The sequence below is a fragment of the Furipterus horrens genome, unplaced genomic scaffold (genome assembly GCF_987537825.1).
Source record: "Furipterus horrens unplaced genomic scaffold, mFurHor1.1.pri manual_scaffold_13, whole genome shotgun sequence".
Classification (NCBI taxonomy): Eukaryota; Metazoa; Chordata; class Mammalia; order Chiroptera; family Furipteridae; genus Furipterus; species Furipterus horrens.
In genome coordinates this window covers 40,109,008-40,128,912 of record NW_028327183.1, presented here as the reverse complement: position 1 = coordinate 40,128,912, position 19,905 = coordinate 40,109,008, and the positions used below count along the sequence as shown (strand labels likewise).

At 43.1% G+C, this 19,905-nt stretch overlaps 1 protein-coding gene and 2 pseudogenes across 1 annotated transcript; all 3 read left to right on the top strand.

The window, feature by feature from the left end:
• The first annotated feature begins 1,034 nt into the window (after nucleotides 1–1,034).
• On the top strand, nucleotides 1,035–1,871 carry LOC149994664 (small ribosomal subunit protein uS5-like; annotated as a pseudogene).
• A 57-nt stretch (nucleotides 1,872–1,928) lies between these two features.
• Nucleotides 1,929–2,570, top strand: LOC149994663 (pancreatic progenitor cell differentiation and proliferation factor pseudogene; annotated as a pseudogene).
• A 13,895-nt stretch (nucleotides 2,571–16,465) lies between these two features.
• Nucleotides 16,466–18,687, top strand: LOC149994662 (galectin-10-like). Its single transcript, XM_090260071.1, has 2 exons — nucleotides 16,466–16,777; nucleotides 18,473–18,687. The coding sequence occupies exons 1-2, from the start codon at nucleotides 16,544–16,546 to the stop codon at nucleotides 18,584–18,586; spliced, it is 348 nt and encodes a 115-aa protein (XP_090116197.1). The 5' UTR covers nucleotides 16,466–16,543; the 3' UTR covers nucleotides 18,587–18,687.
• The last annotated feature ends 1,218 nt before the right edge of the window (nucleotides 18,688–19,905 follow it).

The following is a 19,905-nucleotide window of genomic DNA, read 5'->3' as shown; positions in this document are numbered from 1 at the left end:
GATTTTTGTCCCATATGTTCCCAACACTTAACAGTGCATGGCTCACAGAGGGTGCTCAGTGCTCATATATAGAAGGAATGAATGAATGGTTGGATCTGTGTCTGAGTGCATTTATGTGTGTCACACTATGTGCGTTGTGATGGAGCCTGGCATGAGGAAGTGTGCCTCTGTGAGCCCATCTATTCATGTGCGTGTTTGTGTTTCCATGTCTCTGAGCTTCTTATTTGGGTGGGTGAGAGGCTTTGAAGCTGCATCCATGTTCTCCATCCTCCTCTCTGTCCTGGCATCTGAATAAAGAAGAAGAATACCTGGCCTCCTTTGAGCCCCCTCCCACCTTCCCCCTTTCCCCAAAATATTGTAGATAAGCCCAACTGTGGGCCACACAGTGACCTTCGGGAAGTTCAAAACCCCCTTTTTGTAAAATCCCCTGCTAAGGGGTGATGAGGGAAAAAAGAATAGGGTAGCCAAGTTGAGGCACTTCAAAGAAGTCATCTCAGCCCCCTTGTAAGTGTCCCAATCATCCAGCCTGAATGAGCTGAAGTGGCAAAAACTAGAACTGTAGTTAAACTTCAGGCAGGACTTCTTGACTCTATGAAAGTGACATAAGAAAGGGGTAGTGCAGGTTTATAGAAGTTAGGTTTTAACAAGTGAGCAGAGCACTCCACAGGGAGGAAATATGTCTGCTGGACCCTTGTGGTATTCCTCAGTTGGCGAATGACAATATCTTGATCACTAAAGGGCATGCAAGGGCATCTTAGATACAGCCTCAAAAGCAAAAGCCACAAGTCCAAACTGATTAATTTTATCACAACAGAACAAAACATTCCTCTTCACCACAGGACAAAGTTAGTAGGTGACAGAAAAAATTATGTGTAATCTCTAAAAGAAAGGACAGTTAGTATCTAAACAATACAGAGAATTTATGCAGATCAACAAGAACAAGACAGAAATCCCTATAGAAAAAAAGAGCACAAGATGTGAACAGCTTGCCGAATAACCACACAAGGCCACTTTCTTTTCCAAGGAAACACCAAATGGGAGATGATGCCAGTGCTGCAGGAGGGCCCAGAGAACCTGAGGCCCTGGAACGAGGGGCCAGGGTCAGGGACAGGTCAAGGTCGTGGTCAAGGCCCTGGAGTTCGCAGAGGCAAGGCCAAGGACAAGGAGTGGATCCCTGTCACCAAGCTGGGTCGCATGGTCAATGACATGAAGATCAAGTCCCTGAAGGAGATCTACCTCTTCTCCTTGTCCATCAAGGAATCTGAGATCATTGACATTTTCTTGAGGGCATCCCTCAAGGGCAAGGTTTTAAAAATTATGCCTGTGCAAAAGCAGCCACACGCTGGCCAGAAGATCAGTTCAAGGCATTTGTTGCCATTAGGGACTACAATAAACATGTAGGCCTGGGTGTTAAATGCTCAAAGGTAGTAGCCACTGCCATCCATGGGGCCATCATCCTGGCCAAGCTCTCTGCTGTCGCTGTGTGCTAAGGCTACTGGGGGAACAAGATCAGCAAGCTCCATACTGTCCTTTGCGAGATGACCGGGTGCTGTGGCTCTGTGCTGGTGTGCCTCAGCCCCACCCCCAGGGACACTGAGATCATCTCAGCCCCAGTACCCAAGAAGCTACTGCTGATGGCTGGTATCGATGACTGCTGCACCTCAGCCAGGGGCTGCACTGCCACCCTGGGCAACTTCGCCAAGGCCACGTTCAATGTCATCTCTAAGACCTACAGCTATCTCACCCCCAACCTCTGGAAAGAAGCCATGTTCACCAAGTCTCCCTGTCAGGAATTCACTGACCATCTTGTTAAGATCTGCACTAGGTTTTCTGTGCAGAGGACCCAGGTCCCAGCTGCGGTTACCACATAATCTTATACAAGAAAAATAAAGTCAATTAAGCTTGCTAATAAAAAAAAAGAGGCCTGTCTCGGTCGTAGGCAGGCCTCGCGCAGTCTCCTCTTCAAATGGGCTCCGTGGCCTAGCGCCTTCGTTCCCGCCACCCGTGATCGCGCGCCGAAGTCCGCGAGGGGTCGCCGCCGAGGTTCCCAGCAGCCCACAAGCAAGACCATGGCGGCCATCCCCTCCAGAGGCTCGCTCGTGGCCACCCACGGCTACTACCGGCGCCGCCTGGGCTCCACTTCCAGTAACAGCTCCTGCGGAATTGCGGAGTACCCCGGGGAAGTTCTGCCCCACCACCCTGGTCTCCCCAAGGCTGACCCAGGTCATTGGTGGGCAAGCTTCTTTTTCGGGAAGTCCACTCTCCCATTCATGGCCACCGTGTTGGAATCCCCCGAGCACTCGAAGTCCGCCCAGGCCTCCAGCAGCATGATCACAGGTGACCTGGCTCGGGAAGCCACTAGGAAGCCTCCTGGCAGCCAGCCTGGCAGCGTCAACGCGGGCCCGCGTCCTGAGTGGCCGCCACCAGCCACCAGACATTCAGAGGCGCTAGGTTCTTTTGAGCCCCTCCCCCTCACCTTCCCCCCTCCCCCCTCCCCATTCCCCACCCATAGACTAGCCAGGCTGCAGCAAGCAGAAGCAGTGGGCTCTTTTATATCAAAAGCAGCGTAACACCAAAAAGGAGGTTGAGAGAGCCCCCTCCTTATACCCAGACCACATGCAAGCCTTCCTAACCCCTGTGACCACGTGCCTTGCCCCCAGTGGAAAATAAACCAGGAGCAGCCAGCAAAAAAAAAAAAAAAAAAAAAAAAAAAGAGAGAGAGAGAGAAAGAAACACACAAGGCTATCAGATACATGATGAGTAATCAAAGAAATGCAGATGAGAACAAGAAGCTGTCATTTCCACCTAGTAGACTGGCAAAAGCAGAAAGCTAGATAATGCCACGTGGGGGTGGGAATGTGGCAACAGCCATCCTGGAGGACAGTATGCTCTCTCCTGATGTCAAAGCAGCCTGTGACCCAGCAATTCTGCACCTAGGTGTCATCCTAAAGAAGAGGAGGGGCATGAGGGTGTCCACTTCAGGATCATTTACAATGGTGACCAGAGCTGGAGACAGCCTGGGTGTCCACCACACTGGAGAGAGTAACGAGGGGGCCCCACACCAAGGAGTCCTGTCCAGCTCTCAGATGTGAACTATACCTGCACATAGAAACACAGGGGGATGTTTAAAAACAGTGCTCACAGAGATGAGTTAGCAGTCACTGGAAAAAAATAGAAATTCATGAGCCCATACTGATAATAAATAAGTGCACACGTGCATGAAGAGGGAGAAGATGTGCGCTCTTGCCCAGGATGCAGAGCGCTGGCTAGAAGATGTGGAATGAACTCTGAAGATGGAAAATCAGGTTGTAAGCATCATGGTTAAAGGCTGGGTCAGACAAAAGTTATCAATGGACACTGCAGCTATGGGAAATTTGTGATGAGGAACAGAGTATTTGCACGTTCTTAACACGTCTCCTCCAGATTGCTTGTTGGCTGCAAAAAGATGGAGGAAGTGAACTGTACAGAGGGGAAGTGGACACCACCGTGACTGAGTGAACCAAATGAGGCGTAATGGACCTGTCACCTCCAGAGGACATATGTCACCTCTGCAGTATTCTGTCTGAGAACAAACAATCTCACTTAATCATGAGGAAACATCAAACAAGCCCGAAATGAGAATATTCTATTAAGGGGAAGGGGTTGTGTTGTTCATAAATGGCAATGCCATAAATGACAAAAGAAGGCTGTGGGAATGTTCCAGATTCAAGAAGGTCGCAATTAAAGGAAATACCTGATCCTAGGCTGGCTCATGTAATGGAGAGAGATGCTACAAAGGACATTACTGTATCACTTTAGATTATTGAAATATGGACAGACTATGAGATGAAAGTGTGGCATAATGTTGAAATGATGAAGTGATAACTATTCTTTGGTTATAGCAGAGGACACGCCTATTCTTAGGAGATATATTCCAAAGTATTTGGGGGTAAAGAGCCAGAATGTATGTAACTTACCCTCAAATGGTTCAGAAAAAAAACCGTGTGTGTGTGTGAGTGTGTGAGAGAGAGAGAGAGACAGAGACAGAGACAGACAGACAGACAGAAAATATATGAGGTAAAACATTAATAGGCAAATCTAGGTAAAGATTACACAAGGGAACAATTTTTAACAAAATTCTCGTTGAGTTCTATTTTTCAGCTGTTTTAGACTTAAATAGGCATGCTGATTTCAAAACTGCAGTTAGTTTTCTTCTGTAACGTCAAGTTTTATCTGTACAGCTTATCTTAATGCAATGACTCTAGGCTGCATGGAGCCTGGATCAAAGGAAGCACTAGTGCTCTCCTATTGGCTGAGAGCAAACCTCCCTCGAGTAGGGAGCGATAGGGGATGACCTTGGAGACCAGCGACAGGTTCATACTTGTCTAGGCTATTCAGTTACACATGAGACAGTGTGGTGAGAGGTTGTGTGGCGCTCTATATAGTGAATCATATTCCGAAGTGTATTCTCAGTTCTTGTCTGTATACAAGGAGTTAGCAGAATTTATTTTTTGATTTACATTCATACTTATTTCCTTTCCTTCAGATCATGTCTGCCTCTGCTATTTCTCATCGTTAGTGCCTAAACAACCCTGATTCATTGTGTTATACCTGTGGCAGTTTCACCATTCCCAGTCAAAGGACAAACATCAGCGCATTTGTCAGGCAAGGCTATTTTGCTTATTTTAAAGTAAAACTTAGTGACCAAAATAAGTCTTAGGCCCGTCACAAGGTGTGCAAGCAGTGTGTTGAGAGTTCATGGATGTGGACAAAGGGAACATGTGATAAATTGCCATTTGGTATATCTCTGGTTTGGTGAGAGCCCAGAGATCATTCAAGTGACTGTTACTTTTGTATAGTGAAAACGTCAAGATATAACAAGAAAAATAAATGTAAAATAGAGTATCCAAGTCTACCATCAGCTGTACATGCAGTGCCTCATTCGTCTGAAATCCCAGTGCCAGTTTTCACTGAACTACCCTCTTTCAAAAAACAGAAGTATGGTAAAGAACTAAGTTCAGCAACGATGAAGATTTTGAAATTGAAGATGACTCAGTTCATAATAAATTTGATCAGCATGAGTGGAATGATTTGGCACAAGATTTGGGACTATCCAAAAAGGCTTCAGGACTCCTAGCAGGAGGACTGAATGAGAAAAACTTGCTTGAAAAAGGAGCGAAGGCATCCTACTTTTGATCAAGAGAAAGTGCATTTCTGCAGTACATTCGAAGTGATGGTGGCTTTGTGTATCTCCATAACATACATGGTTTAATGGAGGAAATGGGAATTCCAATCTATAACGCAACTGAATGGCAACTGTTCATCGAAAGCTCAGAAAGAGTGGACCATGAAGAGTGTCCTTCTCCACAATAGCAATTTATTTGGTGCAGTCCCAATTGGCCATTCAGTTTGTTTTCATGAAGAATATTAACACATAAAGAGTCATTGATCTGTTGCAATATCACAAGCATAATTGGATCATCTGTGTTGACCTTAAAATGGTCTGCTTCCTTCTTGGTTAGCAATGCGGATACACCAAGTATCCCTGTTTTCTGTGTATGTGGGACAGCAGAGCTCATGAGAAGCATTGGATAAAGTTGAATTGGCCTCCACAATCTGACCTCAAACCTGGGGATCCAAACATTCTACATGAGCCACTTGTTGACAGAAATAACATTATATTCCCACCTCTGCACATAAAACTGGCTCTCATGAAGCAATTTCTTAAAGCTTTGCCAACTGAAGGAGACTGTTTCAAGTATCTCATTTTGGCATTTCCTAGCCTGTCATTTGAAAAGATAAAATACCTTAATATGTATGTTTCGTAGCAGAACTTTACTACTTATACACAATTTGACTTATAGTAACAATATATAGCCTTTATATGAATAAAATAACTCTAAATAAACAGTATATTTGGGTAACTTTTTCTTTATTTTCCTTTGTATGTACATTTTGTATGATTTTGGGGACAAAGGGACGGTATCCTGTACCTTAAAAAGTTTATGTGATAGAGAAACGCTGGGGTCATTTTTGGATTCAGATGCCAAAAGTTAGTAAAAAGCAAGTGTCAGATCTAACTCAATGAAATTTGTGTTTCCAGTGATAATTGATAGATACAAAACAGACAGGGGAATGTTAAAATACTATAATAAACAGAGAAGCCAAAAAATTACATGCATGACCCACAGACATGAACTAAGGTGGGAGATTGCTGGAGAGAAGGGGGTACTGAGCGGAGGAGGGCAAAAGTGAAGAAAATTGGGATAACTGTAACAGCATAATCAATAAAATATACTTAAATAAGAAGAGGAAGGAAGAAGGGAAGATGGAGTGAGAAAAGGGAGGAGTAAAATTTACAATTTGAAATGAACTTAAAAAAAGTGAAATACAGGTAAAAGGAAAAAAACTAGAAGAACAAGAAAAATATTAAAAAGCTATGCAGGAGAAAACATAACACAAATAATGAAGAAGACCATGGTGGAATTTGTCTCAGCACAGCCTAGCGTTTGCCACTGTCTTATATGTCTGGATCCACCACCCCAAGTAATGTCACATGGTGTCCTAGTATAACCCTAGGCAGCCTGTTTGAGACTACAAGCGATCCACTGTCTGTGGCTGTCTTCTTCAGGCTTGGCTGGTCCCCACTCTTCTGTCCCACGGGCTTTCCATCGGCACAAGGCCCAGGCGTGTTCATCTAATGCCCAAGAGCACTGCCAGTACCACTTCACCTGCCTCCAGAGGGGGCCTCTGGTGCATTTTCAGGGAAGATGGTAGGAGTGTTTCCCCACCCCTTCGCCACTGGTCTTGGTCTGTCCCAAGATCACTTCCAATAATGTATAGCTCCTGGTGAATTACCTGTCCATTTTCTGTGAGGGGCCAATCTGTGTAAAAGGAGCAGCTTTTTCCTGCTTTGTGCAAACAGCAGCTCTGTATATGAGCTGAGGCTGGGTGGGGCCCTGGTCACCCCTTGTGGCACCTGTCTCTAATCTCTGCTCCACTGGTTTCTCAGGATCAAGGCCCGAGGAACAGTGTAGCTCCTACTATCTGGAGAACAGTGCCCTTTCAGAGATTTTCCTTCTTTCTCCAGTGGATAAGCACCCAGCAGGGGGCTCCTGAACCTGGCCTCACTGGTCTGCAGAGCCTGCAATCCCGCAGGTGGGGGTCGGGCACTCCTGCGTGTGGGGGGAGCTGCCTGGCTGCAGCCAATCTCAGTTGCTCAGCTCCTGGCCGTCCAGTCCCCAGCCTGCCACTCTTACAGGGAGCCAGGCCTGAACTCTGGGCTCTACACAGCCCTCTGCTCATCAGTGATGCCGGGTCAGGACCCACAGTCCCTTCAGTGTGACACTTTTTGTTCTTCCTGTGTAACTGGGCTCTAGTGGGATCATACTGCACTTCTACTCTGGTGTCTTTGTTCGCAGAGCCACTGCACATGTGCACAGGGTCCCTGCCAAGTCTCGCCTCAGCTCCTGTTTTAAGAGTCTCTGTGTGGCACCCACACTGCAGCACCAAGCCCTGGGCCAGTCTTCATGTGCTCCACCTCCTCAGAAAGCACAGAGTCTCTCTCGGTCAGGGCTGACCGCAGCCTGCCCGTGCCTCCCGCAGTTTTAGAGATAGTTTCTCTCTGGCACTCTCCCAGTTGGCGCAGCAGCTATGGACATGCTGCCCCCTGTGTGTGTGGAGCCTAAGTCTCCCAGACTTTGTATATCCTTCCAAGCCTCTCCCAGTCAGTGTTGGGGGGGTTTCCCTGTGTGGGACCAGGGCCCGCTCCAGGAGGGGAGAGAGAGCCACTGAGCTGCATTTTTTGTCTAATCTCTCCCCTGCTGCAGGCACCTCACACAGGGCATTTCCCCAACTTATAAAATCTCTTACCAAACGGTGCAAAGCATCCTCTGTACTCCTTGGCTTCAGAACTGCTATCAGTTGAGATTCCATTGATTGTTCAGGTCACTGGTCAGAAGATCAGTCTAAAACCCGTGCTCGGGGCACAAGCAAGTGGGCTGGGCTTGCACCTACTTGGCGGCCATCTTCCGAATCTCCTGCTCATATATTTGAAAACATGCATTTGTACCATGTGATTAAGATTTTAAGTTAACATGTGAAACAATTTTTGATCTCTTCACCAAAAGTTTTTGTCCCCCTCTATTCATTGTAAATTACTTCTACACAGCTGTTGAAGACATTAAGGCTGCCATTTTTCTGATTTTCTCCCTTACCCATTCTCAGTTCAAATCCAGCAAATAATCCTCTAAGTCTTAATACATATTTGCCCTCCTTCTGCTATTTTTTCTAACTTTCCACATACATTCTTTGCCTCAAAGGTGGTGAGCTATATGATCATTTAAATTTTAATTGTTTCTTCAAAAATACCGCCAAGAAGCCTGTGCTATTTATCACACCCTCCTTGTATGAACAACCTAATAAATATATGTTAAGCATACTCAGAGTAAGTCAGGGAGCTTTGCTTAGAAATAAGCAATAAAGATTTACTCAAGAACCTTAGGACTTGCAGACCAGAAACATAACTAGGCAATACCCAGACTGTTCTGAAAAAGAAAGAAATGCCATGCGTGTTTGTTAATAACAAGTACATTTTTTTAAAAGAATCAACTCTGTGTTTAGGCTATGGATAGGTTTGAGATGGTAATTTTCTAGACGACCGGTGTTTTGGAGAGTGGATGTTACTTGGTCTGGATACTTGAACATTTTTTTCTTACTTTTTCTGGGGGTAATCAGATGGCTACCTGGAGGTTTGATGTATATCTAGGCAATAATGGAGAACTGGAAAGTTCAAAAGTTTAAGTTCCCAGCCTAATGAAAACAAGAATAGAATTATTTGCTCTTTAACAGCTGCCTTTATGTTTGTAATTCAGCAACTTCACTGTAGTGGTTCCATTTTATTTCTTCATCCTAATCCTCACATAACATATTAGTCACTTCTCTAGAAAATGAGGTAATCATCATCACTTATTATTTGCAATTTAGTCTTCCTAGTGAGATTAAGCATAGTTGCACAACTGATAGAATTGTTAATTCTGGGAACTGGTCTACTTATATATTTTGCCAATTTTTCTCTTGCACAATCTTTTTATAATTTTGTTCAAAGCCTTTATGTATTACACATTTTTTATGTGGTTTTAAAAATATTCCCTCCTGGTTTGGCAATACAGCAAGGGTTGTCACAGGTGCTGAGTACAGTTTACATCAAGAACGAAGAAGATATTTACAGCATGTGTTCACCAGAGATTATATTTTCTTATGCTGAGTCAACTTTTAATCAGAACTTGAGATCTTTCTAATTCCTGTTTTCCTTAGGTCATAAAATCACAAAGATTCTGAAGTAATACTTAACTGAGATTTCTTAAGTAGTAAAAACCACTGCTGACTTTGGTAAATGCTATATATTTTTTATTTTTAAAGAAGAGAAGACATTAAACAAATGGTTATAAAATAATTGTGAAGTATATATTATAAGCAAGGCATATTTCTAACAAATGGGAATGCAAAAGTAAATACACTAGGTAAGACTCCTGGCCTGGAATTGATATAATATTATACCTCAATTAATAAGAAAAAAAAAAGAGAAAAGTCATTGGAAATGTAAATATTTTACCTTGTGCGTAGGTCTTGTTAAGGAGCACAGAGAGCTCTGCACATATTTTGCTATGAGCACTCCCCCATCTGTTGGAAGCACCAGGGGAATTTCTCTGATCTCCATAGTGAAAACCCAGTAGCGTTACTGGAAGTGTTACAGGGTGAGGAAACAAAGGGGTCCCCAAAATTCCCCACAGCCCATGGTTTGGGAAGTGGGGGATGGGACTCAATGGAGCACAGCCATTTTCCCTAAAAGATGCCTTCGCATATTTATGGCGGGTAGCTAGCGTCTTAATTATGCAAATGGCCCATGGCCTTCCAAGCTGCCAAAGAGGGGGAAGGGGTTTTGACCAGAGAATGATGACAAAGAAGCTTAGGGAACCTGAGTAAGGTTCTGCAAATGGTCAGAACGGGTTACCATGCCCACTGCATCACAGGCAACAGTGAGAAATTTAAAAATAAGATGGCAGCCATTAGCAGGGGAAGCCATGTGGTTTTGAAAGGGCAAGGAGCCATGCAGTCTGAGAGAAAGAAAGGGAGGCCCAGCGGCCTGGGCTAGTAAAAAAGCCCACCCGCAGCTGGCACGCTGCTGCTTTATCGTGCTGACTTTTGGACTTTGGAACTCGTGACAAGCAGAAAGGACTTTGTTAAACCTGGACCTCACCATAATCCAGTGCAATGTGGCTCATGCTTTCCTGGACTATTATAAGGAGGCTGATGACATTGTAGCCCAGATCCTGAAGGAGAGAGCTGACAGATAAGGAATGGGGCATAACTTTGGCTTCTAACCTTTTGGGGAGCAAGGGAAGTGCTAGGTCCCATGGGAGAACAGGGCCCTGAGTTGAAGTGCTCACTGCCCTCCCCAGGTTGGAATATTGTAAATAAAGACCTGTTTTCCTCAACACTAGTTGTTGGGTTTTACACCAAGGCGCCACGTGAAAGAACCCTCTTTTGCTTGGTAACAGAAGTAGAAACACTCCAATAACAAAAAAGTCTAAATCCAGACCTTTCTATTTTCATCTTATTTGACAATCTTCTCCTCTATATTAAAAAGCAAAAGCAACATCATATAGTCATATGGGCAGACCAGCTACTCAATATCATTTATGCTGTAACCCAATTCATTGAGAAATTAAAAGTAATTTTTCTTATTTTACAAATCTTTACAGAATGAGAAATGTAGCTCTAGAAAACATTCATAGTCTACCTATCCTTTTTACCAATCCCAAAGCACCCCTATTTATTTCAAAAGGCTTATGGTGATTAAAATTCTGACCTTAGAAATCAAAAGACCTTCCTGGAGGTACATGCGTTCTTTCTCTGTGCCGTGAGATGTAAATGTCCTGCCTGGTCTTCTTTAGGATCCTCTCTGAAATGCAAGAGGGCAATTCTTATCAGAAGAAAAACTAAAGGGAGAAAGTTGTTTGGGACTTAAGGAAATGAAAAATCTTAAGTACCTTCTCCACAGCTATTAGTAAAATGCTAGCCATCTGAACAAGTAACCTTAACATATTCTATCTGCCAGAAACACAACTGGAATTCAATTTCTTTTATTTTTTATTTTTTCATATGTCAACATGTATTTAATGTGTTTGCTCACACCTTTCACATATTTCTTCAACAAAAAAAAATGTGAAGAAAAGAAAAGATGGAGAGGGAACTTATTATAGTTTAAAAGCAACTGAACAAACTTAAAATTGTTATGACACTTGTTTGAGACCATTGGAAATGTGAATACTGATTGAAGTTGTTTTTTTTTAATTTAATTTAATTTTATTTTATTTTTTAATGTTTTTTATTGATTATATTGTTACAACAGTTCCAATTTTGTCCCCCTTGCTCCCCTCCACCCAGCACCCCCCTCCCCCAGCAATCCCCCCCAAGTCCATACCCCTGGTTCGTAAAAATTAACTATCCCCCCCCTCTCAAATATTAGGACCCTTTGTAATCTTGTAAAGGACAATTGAAGTTGTTGATATAAAGAAATCATCTTTAATTCTTCAGCGCAATAAAGATGCTGTAGTTGTGGATTTTTTAAAAAGGCCATCCTAATCCTTCAGAGATACATATTGAAATATTTGTGGAAATTATTGGGTATCTGGGACTTCATGTAAAATAATGACGTGACATGGGGGGTGAGTTTTATAGGATTATACCTGTTTATACTTATTATACTTTAAGTTTTTTATGATACTACCTGAACTTTGAAACCCAGCTGACAACATGCTTTTGTTTCATTTTGCCTTGGAGTCATTAAACCGTGAGTAGATGCAGAGGACACACACAGTCTATAGATACTTCTTTGGTAAAATCACTGCTGATTTCTGAGAAGTGCTGTGTTTATATTCCAGAAGGAGTTGTAGAAAAATGCATTTACTTATTAAATAAAGAGTTAGTAGCAAACACAACAGACAAAATGTCTACCCTCATGGACTAGCAGGTCATGAGAAGTGGTCAACTCAGGTTCTTATAGTAAAGTTGAACCACTAGATTCTCTGGAAGGAAGAAATGAAGGAGAGAAGGACGAGCAGTCTCAAATGATTTGATGTCTCTATGCTAGAAGCAAAACTTTCAGAAACAAAATTGATAAGTTATTTAAATTTTTTATCATTCAGAAAATTTTAAATCTATATCTTCTTTTACCCAAAGGAACCATGCTGATAGTTTCACATGTAGTTTTCCAGAGCCATTGTGAGGTTATTTAATCACAAGAAACTATGATAAAGATTGTATTCTATGTATTTTTACAAGTTACTATACCATTTGGGAATCTTAATATTGGAAAACGTTCTGATTTAACTATTTTTATTTATTCTTTTCTTCCATTTTTTAAAGTATATTTTATTGATTATGTTGTTACAGTTGTCCCAAGAATTGAACCAGCAACCTTTTGCTTTGTGGGTTGATGCTCTACCAACTTAACTATGCTTGTCAGAGCAAGACAAGAATCTTTATATCTTGATGCAGGTCCTACGCTTTGCTTTTTTCTTTGTTCTGGCAGTAGGATGGGGTGAAAAGAAACAATTTTATGGCTTTTCTAGTTAGGTTTTCACTTGGTGCAGGAAAAGCTTTGAGTGACCTCACCTATGAACATGTCCCTGCTGTGACTATAGAATCTGAAACAGGAAAGAATCATCCCCACCCATCCCACCAGTCATGATTTCTTCATGGAAGACTGCAGAAAAAAATCCCAGACTTAATAATAATGAACAATGAACACAATGAATTGCCCAATACAAGAAGGATCTTTCTTACAATCACCTAAAGGCTATATTTACTTAGAGCTATTCTCTCTTTCGGTTATCAAAACCCACACAAATACCACATGAGGCCACATTTTGCAGAGTAAAACTGAAGAACATTTTCAGCTTTTCAGCTTATGACATTATGTTGCTTTCAGAACTTCATTCCCCTATCTAAACAAATAAACCAAGAAAGAATAGAACACACAAAAGCAAGTACCTTATGGCTATCACATAAAGAATAAAACTTCCTAAGAACCCGTATAAAAGACTCATGGACATGGACAACGGGGAGGGATATGATTGCGGGAGAGGGGGTGGGTTGGGTGGGGGAGAGAAATTAGGGGAAAAGGGGACAACTGTAATTGAAAAACCAAAAAAAAAAAAAAAAAGACATTAAAAAAAAAAAGAATAAAACTTCTTGACAATTTTCAAGGGCATAGGCATCATTGAGAACAACGTTGGAGAGGATGCTCTTGGACAGCTGCTATGCAGAGACCCTGAGTGCCTGAAAATGCACTCCCCCAAGGCTAAAAACCTCTCTTCGTAATCCCTTCAGAGCCACAGAAAAAAAGAAGCCTCAGTGGATGAAATTAATCAATTGTTGAGTGTTCAGGTAATGAAAACATTATTTGTGTCAATAGTGATTACACTGAATATGTTTCAGTTTTGAATTTCTAATTTGGGTTTTGAACTTGAAGAGGGTCCTCAGTCCTCCACTCCAGGTAAAGACTGAAATATGGCTGAAATTCTGTCACCTGTACTTGTACCTGTCCTCAGACAGCCCTGGATCCAAAGAACACACAAATCCAAGAGGAGAATTCAAGGATCTCACATTTCTCCCTGAACCTAGAGGAGAATCAGGGTCTGTGATTTGGATGCATGTAGTAGATACCCAGGGAGACATAAGAAGGTGTAGCTGGAGTCCGGGTGTGTCAGAGAACAATGTGCAGTTGGCATTGACAGGGCAAAGGGTCCTGCTGGGAAATAAAGAAGACACGAAGACTTTCTCTATGTCTGTCTCCAGGTGTGCTGAGAATCAATTTCCATGTTCTCCCAGGAACTCTGGAAGAGAATCCTTACCTCCAGGACCACCAGTTCTTTGCCATTGCTCAAGGTAAAAAATGTGTACCTCTAGGGTGGGTTCAGCACTGGGAGGTAAATACTTGGTGAAAAGCATGTAGGCTGGATTTTAGAGCCACTCACCCACTCACTCCATCACCCTTATTTGTGCACTTTTCCTGCACTTTCCTCACCCAAAATTTCCTCACTGAAGCTTCTACTGCATCACAGATGCCTCCTGCTCAAGGAGAGGTCCAAACGCATCGTGTTGATTGATTCCATTTCTGACACCCCACCCCTGCTTACTTGGTGAAAATCTTGCTAGAAGAGGCTTAGCAACCTGAAAAGAAGCCAGAGGGTGGGGCTACCAGGAATCATTTATAATCTGCAACTTGTGGAGGTCACACACAGAAATAGACGCAATTTGAAAGAGCTGTCCAGCAGAAGACACAACAATGGCAGTAGTACAGGTGAGTGGAAAAGTCACAGCCTTGAATGATCCCAGGTCCCGTAAAGGAAGGAGGAAAGAGTGTGAGGTTGTATAAGATGAAAATATTTGGAATGTTTACTAGGGGTTGTGAAAGGGTGGATGAGAGAGACCCCGGGGTACGACGATGGAATCCTCATGAGGAATCATGCGTTGACCCTGGGCCAGTATAATCCAATGCTAGCATTTGTTGGTGTCAGACTGAGGTGAACTCTGCTGAGACACTGTGCCGTTGTGCAGGAAGAAGACAGTCGGCAGGGGTGAGAATGTATGCATGGTTCCAAGGGATGTGGTTGCACATTTGTCTTCATGACTCTGAATGTGTGTGTGTGAGTGCAGCTGTTGAGTAACTGCATGTGTCACGTGAGTGGGAGTGTTGGGAGGTATTCGTGACACAGTGAGCTCCATGTCTGTGTGTGATTCTATGTGTGTGTATGTGATAATCTATGATTGGGTTTGAACTGTGACTATGTGTGCGGCTCTGTCAGCTCGTGAGGGTTCTCCCCTATATATTGATCATAGTGACTGTTTAAGTAACAGTAGGTCTTTCCATGTCTCTCAGTGTGGATTCTGGTTGGCAGAACTGGCAGTTGAGGATAACGGGTTTCCTAAGACTCCTCTCTGAACATTAATGAGAGCAGAATGAGTGAGTCCTCAGATGCCTCTTCTCAAGAAGGGAAGGGAAAGATAAACTCAGACTGTCGAAGCACTGGATCTCCTGTCTGGGTTGGCACAGAATGAACCCCTACCCCCACGTTCCTGCCTCCGGTCTCCTCCCCCAGCCAGTCCTTCCTTGTTCTACAGGGTGAGAGCGAGCAGACCCTGGCCCTCTGGGGAAGGCTGTTGGGAAGCTCGGTTTCAGAGAATGGATCACCTCAAGTCAGAAGGGACAAAATCAGCTTCGGTTCAGGGAAAGCCCACAGTACATATCGGTGAACAACTTGTAGATTCTATCTAGTTACTTTCCTGTTTCAGGTCCTCTCTGCAGGTACTGACTGTGTCCTCAGGCACTGGTACATGTTTCTGAAATAACATTCATGCCCTTGAGAATCCTGATGCATAGATACCCCACATAGAGGGGTCTCCTTCCCCATTATTTCCCTCTTTAAACAACTTTTATATTGGAGTGAATCTTTATATTTTTTTATTTTTACATCCTAAAGCTTTGTCTTTACAATTTCATATACAAAATGTGTCAGGGAAGTACTCTAGACAGGGCCCTCTTTTTCTGATTGGTCACCCTTGTATACACCTTATACATGCCATTGGCCAGGCTAAAAGTTTTACATCATTGGTTCAGCTATTCCTGAGAACACTTTACAAAGTAGTTGTTTTTTATAATGGTCGTACTGAGGAAACTGAGGCAGGGGCAGTTTAAGATAGGACCTAAGATCTCACTGCTAGTCAGAGGCAGAATAAGCATTAGAATCCAGGACACCTGGCTCTTGAACCCTTGCTGTTACCTACAACCCTCTCGTCTGTTCAAGGACACAGGGACCTGCCTGTGGTGAGGTGGGAGGAAAGGGGTCCTCAGAGTTTGTCCTTTGATGTCTAACCTGCTTACCCACTGGGTGTTGTATGAGGAAACAACACACTTGGCCTTGGTCAGACTCTCATCCACTCTCATCTCCCATGGTAGGTCCCATACACAAAACTTTCTTCCTTGAGTATTGGTTCTTCAGTGACCATCAATGGGGCACCAGCCATGTCTTTCTGGTGAGTACTCTATAGCCCGTGGTGGGGAGGTGAAGGAGAAGTGAGATTATTGAAGCTTCGCGGGTCACTTCATGCATGAGAGATATTCAAATATGCAATTGGCATGATGGCAGCACAATGCAGGTGCAGGCTCTGGAGACTCATATGGTGTCCGGACTTGTAGGCAGGTGTTGGAGTCTGAGGGCTGGGGTCTGTCAGGCATTGGAGCTGTGGCTCATTATCAAGGGGCATAGTATTTTCAGGGCATTAACAAGTAGCTCCAGGTCAGTGACTGCTGCTCACTTCGAGTCATGGTCTAAGAGACAAGGCGTCTCATCACCCTGGGCAGGATGCAATGAAGCAGCCCCACAGGGTTAAGTACTACAATATCCCCAGGAAGGTCTTCCTTTGACCATGGCTTAGCTGGGAAAAATGTGTATGTGTGTGTCGAATGTGGGCCCCATGAGGAAGGGTTCTGCTCAACATGCTGTGTGCTTTGCCCTTCAGCATGAACCCAGAACTACAGGTGGATTTCCACACTGGAACTCAAGAGAAGTCAGACATCGCCTTATATTTCCGTGTGTACTTTGGCCACTGTGTGGTGATAAACACCCGTCAGTGTGGGGACTGGCAATCTGAGATGAAACACCTTTGTATGCCTTTTGTGGAGGGCCAATCATTTGAACTGCGCATCAAGGTGCTGCAAAATATGTACCAGGTGAGTGTGCCCAGGAACATCCACCACCTGGGTTCTAAGGGCTGTCCGAGGACGATACAGCTCTCCCTGGCCTGTCCCCTAGAGTCATTCAGAGTTCATCTCTTGCCCCTTTAATCTCAGAGCACCCTCTGCTCATACTGCCATGCTCACGTCTTTTCCCAGATCGAACCAGGGTCAAGATGAGCTCACATGCTATTTCCCCTGTGGTAGAGAATTTCCCGTCTTCACTCACAGAGGTCTTTTCTACCTATGCTGCTATTCATTCAATTTTCATGCAGAAAAATTGCTTTAAAATGCACATAAATAATTATAATTAGACAAAAACGAAGTCTTTCCAACACTCCCAAACTCTGGTTCCTCTCTGCAGGGCAAGAGTATTAGTCTCTTTATGTTCCTCCAGAGCAGCACTTCTCAACCTGTGGGTCGCGACCCCTTTGGGGGTCAAATGACCCTTTCACAGGGGTCACCTAAGACCATCGGAAAACACATACATAATTACATATTGTTTTCGTGATTAATCACTATGCTTTAGTTATGGTTGGGGGTCACCACAACATGAGGAACTGTATTAAAGGGTCGCAGCATTAGGAAGGTTGAGAACCACTGCTCCAGAGACATTGTATGCTTCTATAGGTCTGTCTATCTCTCTTCATCTACCATCTATCCGTATCTGCATTTATTTTTTGTAAACAAATAATGTTATGTTTTTCTACAAATCACACATTGAGGACTAGAGTTTATTTCTATTGCAAGAATGTATTGAGAGAAATTATTCTCTCTGTGATACCCCTACATTATTTAATGTTTCCATAGTATTTCAATTGAAGCATTATCAAAAAGATTTAACTTGACACTTACTCGTACACGTTTAGGTGGTATTTATACTTCGCTCGCACGAACGATGCCGCATTGTCTATCACACTTTTGTCATTATCAACCTCCCAATACTTATTTGCGAGGACAATTTCAGAGAAATGGAAGAACTGGTCCAAAATTTGTATGCATTTTAATTTTTAAAAATTAAGACCTGAAAATGTTGACTGTTTCTTCAAAGCCATACCAACGAAGTATATGTGTAGACAATCTGAACTTTTCAAACGGAGAAACAAAAATTAATGTCTCATTATGATTGAAGTGATGCATCTTTTATTATACTTTAAGCTGATTTTAAAATCCTCATTTTAAACCACATGTATAATTCCACCTCTTTAAGAACACTCAAGTTTTAATTTTTTCCTCTGTGATTTCAAATCTGGGCTACGGAAAGGAATAATGGGGTCATCAGGAGGAAATGGCAGTAAATTCAGCAGGATTGAAGCTAATGAACTCAATGAAAACTTATCAAACACTTAGCCTGTGATGCTCTGTGCAAGACACAGAGACTCAAGTCTCAGGAGACACAGTTCCTGGCCATGAGAATCTTCTAGGCTCTAGGGAAGGCCATGAAAACATAGACAGTGAAATGGAGAGTGGTATCAGCTCAGTGGGGGATGAGAAGAACACAGAAAACAGAGTGAGCAGCTGTCTGAAAGAGTCACAAAAGGTAGGCTATAAAAAGAAGCATATCTATCTACTGGGTTTTAGAGCATGATTAGGAGTTTCTGGGTGGATGGAGTGTGTATAGGGCACAAGTGGAAAGTAAGATGGTAAGTTGCCCAGTGGGATACTGTACTTCTGACACATTTTGCCTTCCAGATATATGTAAATGGCCGTGAATGTTTCGATTTCCCCCATCGACTCCCACCAGAATCTGTGAAGATGATCCAGGTGTGGAGAGATGTCTCCCTGTCCTCAGTGACTGTTGAGTAGAGAAGATGTGAGTGACCAGACTCCCCTTGTCTAGGGGATCCCTGCATCAAAATGGCCACATGATACCCAGAGCTCACTAACATTGTGGGTTCTCCTCAACTTTCCCCCACACTTGATCATTAAAACTATGGAAAACTTAACAAGATTTGTTTCTTGCTTCAGAGGGGAAAAAAAGAAAGAGTAAACTGTCATCACTAAAACGGGCGTGAGAGTACTGTGAGAGGCATTGAGGAGTCAAAGAGGATAAATATTTCTCTGGCCCAAGGAGTGAGGGACAGGGTCACTGAAATGTCTGAGATTTCCTGGCTTTGAGTAAGATGGGCTGAAAAGATATGACAAGACCAGCACAACCGATTTTAATCAAGAAATAGTTGAAACACTGAGAAGATTTACCTTAAACAATTTCTTTTTCTTATTATTCAAACAATCGCAAGATTTGTCCAATTTACTGAGCAGAAGCCTGAGGCATGTTTGTTAATGAATTGCTATGCTTTTAAATCAAGGAGAATAAAACTTATTGTTGGACCAAGAACAATTTCTACACATGGATGCAGTGATGAGACTCTGACTTTGACACTGTCTCAGAGAAACATGGCAGAATACCAGTTTCCCCAAAGTATGCTGGGTTTTTTACACAATAATTTATCTTTATCTCTCCCAGCTTTTCAGGTTTATGGCACTCGTACGGGTACCATATCATGAAGCCTTAATGAGATTGTGGTGGGAAGTTGAATTTTCTGATGGATGCTTTTCTCATGGCTGACACTTTGCTTGAGCTGGCTGAAATAACTGGGGGATTGCTGGTTACTTCTCCTTACATGGCCTTCATGGCTGTCTTCGACCTCTTCAAATCACAGAGGTCTCATGGTTTTTTGACTTAATGAATGGTGACTGGTTTTCACCATAGTGAGCCCTTGTAAAGATTCAAGCAGCAGGTGCAAGGTGTAATAAGACCTAGCTCTAGAAGCCATGCAATGTCACTCTCATCACATCCTATTGTTCAAAAGTGGGTCAGACAGATTGCCGTAGTCATGTGGAGGAGACTACACCAGGGCATGAGACTGTTGACTTGTGGTTTATAGGAAGTCATCCCAGGAGACTGGCTACTCTCAGATCCCAGAGACTTTCACACTTCCCATATACCCAACACACTATGCACTCTCTAAGGAATTCCCAAGGGTAATACAATTATAGCACCAAGCTCAGGACTGAAGTCCAGGATCTTGCCAACTAAACCAGGAACTGGTGCACATAAGTGAACAGAGTATAACTTCTCAGGTGCAGTTCATCTCAGTAAGTGTATTATAGGTGGAAAATAC

What these genes read in the sequence shown, in the direction of transcription:
- LOC149994662 (XM_090260071.1), top strand. Translation starts at nt 16,544, where the DNA reads ATGCTGTGTGCTTTGCCCTTCAGCATGAACCCAGAACTACAGGTGGAT. An exon ending in TGCTGCAAAATATGTACCAG is followed by an intron (nt 16,778 to 18,472) that starts GTGAGTGTGCCC and finishes TTTGCCTTCCAG; the next exon opens with ATATATGTAAATGGCCGTGA.